The 4,435-nt window shown below is 42.0% G+C and overlaps 1 protein-coding gene across 1 annotated transcript in view; it reads right to left on the minus strand.

Moving 5' to 3' along the window:
• Positions 1-1,851: 1,851 nt before the first annotated feature.
• SSU72 (SSU72 RNA polymerase II CTD phosphatase homolog (S. cerevisiae)) overlaps positions 1,852-4,435 on the minus strand; it is a gene marked incomplete at its 5' end in the record, with an annotated part of 16,194 nt that continues 13,610 nt past the window's right edge. The window contains 2 exons of the mRNA XM_009865514.1: positions 1,852-2,435; positions 3,363-3,481. Coding sequence (XP_009863816.1) covers positions 2,334-2,435; positions 3,363-3,481 — 221 coding nt within the window. The remainder of the gene's footprint in view (positions 2,436-3,362; positions 3,482-4,435) is intronic.

The raw sequence follows: 4,435 nt of genomic DNA on the forward strand, positions 1-4,435 counted from the left end.
CAACCAGAATTTTCTGCCACTTACGCCCATGAGAAGTACAATCTTTGCGCAAAAGGACGCTGCTGTAAATCTTCACATACACACAAAACACAGGTTAGAATGTTGTTTGGGTTTTTACTGTCTTTCTACAAAATAACATCAGAGAGCTCTGTTTAGGGTGAATTAAGTTGAAAGCAGAAGACATTTTCAAACACCCTCCAAGTTCCACCTTGCCAGAGCAGACTTCAGCACCGGTACTGCGTAGGGAAGGAAACCTCTGCTCAAAATACTCGGTGCCGTGCTTTTGCTTGGAATGTCTTTTTAAAGAGATCAACTAAAGCAGTTCAGCCCTTACAGAATCCTCCTCCTCCTCCTTTGGCTGTAAATATCCCCATGGTAACAAGCGATGGTATCAGACAGACAAATGAGCAGAAGCAGAGGAGGCTGAACGAAATCTTTCAAACGCAGAGTCTCCCAGAAACAAAATGGGACAGGACAAGCCAACCACAAAACACACGCTCTGCAAACTTGACCACAGCTGCTGCTTGAAGTTCCCCCTTCCCCTCCCCAAAACTGTCCTGATCTGTTCACTCATTCTCCACAGAAGTTTTGCTTTAAGTATTTTTATTGAAAAAAAGAAAACCAGTGCAGGTAATTGAGGGATATTAAACATTCCTGGGACCCGAGTACGATGCAGTGACCCATTTGGATACTGTCCAGGACACTGATCGAGCTGACAGAGGTCTAAGTTTTCCCGCAAGTCGGTCGAAACCACAGCCAACCCCCAGATCCCAGGAGCAGAGAGAGGGAGAAGGTTTCTCTGAGGGCCTGACTCAACAGACTTCACGATCTGCAACTGCAAAGAAGTATTTTCAGGTATGGACTTGCAGTTTCCAGGTGTGGAGCAGATGCTCCCTGAACGGGGTTAAGCAGTGTTGCTGCAGGACTTACCACATACACAGCCAAAGCTGTCTGCATAGATGGGTAACGCTGCCCTAAATTGAGAGAAAATACTTAGCGTTAACTTCCGGCACGTGCAGAACTACTAAAGATAAGGAAAATGAGGAAACGAGTCACAGAATGAGCAGGGCTGGGAGCTCAAACCCCATTTGGGCTACTTTTAACACGAGTTGTCCTTGGGTATCCACGCATTAAAGAGCGCACAGATCTCATCTGCACCAAACCATTTACAGGTTCCTTTAATAAAGCAGCTTTTAAGATCTTCTCTTACCTGTAAAGAGCAACACTTGACCATTCATATTTTGATCACCTAATAATTTGGTTTTTACCTTTTATCAGATCAAACAAGGTCTGAGCTTTTGCTCTGTCTGGATATACTCACTGTCTGGACTTTGTGGCGTGACACGTATGTTTCTTACTGCTGTATGGGAGCAAAATGCTTCTATTTAAGACACTTCCATTACAGAAAAAAAATAAAAAAGCTTTACACTACTTCTATTAGCAGTGGAGCTTGCCAGTTCTCTCCATTTTCCTTATAGAAGACAATATATACAGTTGTCCCCGACTGCTGCAGTTAACAGCCTCACAGTCATTAATCTCACACAAAATATCTCAGAAGCAATTGCGACCCCAAAGACTTCCCGGTAGTGCCCTAACTCACACAGAAAAAGCGGTTCACTTCAGTTCAAGACATGACCAGGAATCATTAAGAGCTGCCCAGACCCACAGCCTCTCCAAACAAGGGACACAGCCCAGGTCTTTCCGGTCCCACCAAGATCTTCTTGCTGTCACCACCCTCTCCACGACACTTTCACGCTTGTGCTACTCCAGATACTTCATGCTTTACCTCCGAGAGAAGCCACGCTTACTTCACTTGTATTTTGAAAACAGACAAGCTTACAGGTTTTTCATTTTTATTGGATGCTTCCAACTTTATATCTAATAATATACAGATACTTGCTTTTCATTGTTCCATTCGTATCCTCACATAGTTCAGCCATTCTGTCACATTAAAATAATAATAAAAAAAAAAGCACAAACTGAAATAAAATAAATTTGTGAGCTGGAAAAATACATTATAAACTTATATTCAAGAAACATTCTCTTTATAATTAAATACCTACTTACAATAATTAAAGTAGGATTTAAAGAAAAACTTGATTTTCATTTTTAAATAGGTGGCCTTTGTGTATACTTTTAATCATCTCCTATGTACAACCTCAGCCAGTATCTCTGCCTACCTGTGACAGAATACCTGAAACAAAAAGACACCAAGAAGTTTTGAAACAACAAAAAAAATAATCAATATTCATTTTCCAGGAAAATACAGTATAATCAGAACTTTAAACACATGCTTCCCTCATCTGTTTTAAGGCCTAAGAGACAGACGTGCTTTAATAAAAGCAGACAGTATGAAGAAAAGTCCTTCCACTTTTCTCTTCAAATTCTTGTAACAGCTCATCTATTTCATTTTCCATGTCTTCTGTGTGCTGTATCTAGAACAGAGGAAAAAAAAAATACTAAGCACCCAGACTCCAAGGCTATGATACAGCTTAAAAAACTGTGATAATTCAGCACTTTTGGATACTGCAAAATCTAACCCAGCAGGTTGTACCAAAGAGCACACCTCATCGGGTGCTTTATGGAGATTCCCAGATGTACACGTGTCCTGCGTCACATTTATCTGCCCATCCTTCCTTCTCCAACCCCCTGAACTGGCCCTTAACTAGTCCTTTCTGGAGCTGGTAACACCCACGCTCACAAGGTAACAAATGGAAGCTTCAGAATAGCTACAAGCGCACTGGAACAGGCGGCTAAAATTTTGAGTCCTGGGACTCTCTTAGGCTTTTTGAAACCGGAAAGGATTTCAGACCTGAATCAATCACACAGGGTGGAGTAAATAAAAATCAGTAAATAAAAATTCCTAAGTGACCCCACCAGCTTGCATACTGATCCCTTCCCTGTTCTCCTGCCAGCTGTATCGACTGTTCCTGTGCGGCTTATTCCAGTCCTACCTCAAGGACCACAGCCCCCGAGTACTGATGACACAAGGCACCGTCATTCTTCCACACGATACACACCACAGGGTGGTACCAGGAAATACACCCACAATGGGTGTTTTCCAAGTACATCACGATTCAGAATGAAACTCTGATGGTTAAACCCCATTTATTACAACTGCTTTTGAAGGGGACGTTTTAGCCACAAGCGGTGTTTCGCCAACAGGCTCCCTGCACGCGCCCGGCTTTCAATTCTGCTTTCTGGGTAAGCTACCAACACGTCTGCTGTGGAAACCACTAACCCAGTTACAATTTATCCATTTGCACCATGGCTCCACAAATAATAGCAAGAGTTGTCATGGATTTTACTTAAACTTTTGCAATACATGCAGCACCTTTACTCGGTGATCTCTCTCTACTTACACACTGGCAGAGCTCACAGATAAGGAAAGCTCCCAGGGTTGCCTCCTCATGGTTATCCTGAATGTCCACATTGATCACATGTACTGGCTGACACGTCTCCTGCTCTCTGGAATTTAAATCTATTTGAAAAGAAAATACACGTAACACCAAGACTTTGGGTGTCATATTTTACACAGAGTATTCATCAGATTTTTTTTTAAAAATAAAAAATAGACGTTGTCCACCTCTGCCTTCTCCAAACTTGACTTTAGAAAACAGTTATTTTATATTATCCTGAACAGTGGTCCCTCTTACTTGAAACATGAGATGAATTTTGGAAACGTTAAAAATTCAGTTTTGTGGAAGGGTCATGACAGTTTATTTTGCCCTGGCTCACCTTAGTCCATCTTTAAAGAGCAAGAGCAAGGTTCTGAAAAGTCAAGAATGACTCTGGGCTTCCTCACCTGGTGACTTTTAATTGCCTGCTTCTTTTAAAAAACAGCACTGCACATCCAACACTCTGATAATCGAACTGTTAAGGTGAATTCCTACAAGTAAAGCACTGAGAGGTACCTTAGAAAATTCTAGCTTTAGTGTGTTCTGTTTATTAACAAAGCCTGACAAGGGAAAAATAAAACACCCTCTTCCTATTAATTCACACACCTATTACTGTTACACTTCTCTACCACAATCTTCCTATTACACACACTGTATTTAAGCTACAAGTTGGTCTCTCCTAATATCATTCTGCAACTTCACTGTGGCACAGCTGTTGAGGGTTCCATTAAAAAAATTCAGCTGCCACATCCAGAGCCATCTGGTAGCTCTCCAGCCTCATTCCTTTAACTGGTCAATTCTGCTGAGCACTACCGTGAAGAGAGGTGCACAAGTGGAAAATTACCAAGTGGCTGCTCTTCATCTCCCTTCCTCAGGATACTCACCTAAAACATTAGGGTGAAAGCTGCTCTCCCTGTGAGATCCATTCAAGTACCTGGGCAACCACTCTCAGAACTCACCAACACGTTTTAAACGCTTCAACATTCAGAACAGCAATTGCTCAGCTTGCAGAAGCCCAGATGTACTGTCCTCGGCAT

The sequence above is a fragment of the Apaloderma vittatum genome, unplaced genomic scaffold (genome assembly GCF_000703405.1).
Source record: "Apaloderma vittatum isolate BGI_N311 unplaced genomic scaffold, ASM70340v1 scaffold27162, whole genome shotgun sequence".
Lineage (NCBI taxonomy): Eukaryota > Metazoa > Chordata > Aves > Trogoniformes > Trogonidae > Apaloderma > Apaloderma vittatum.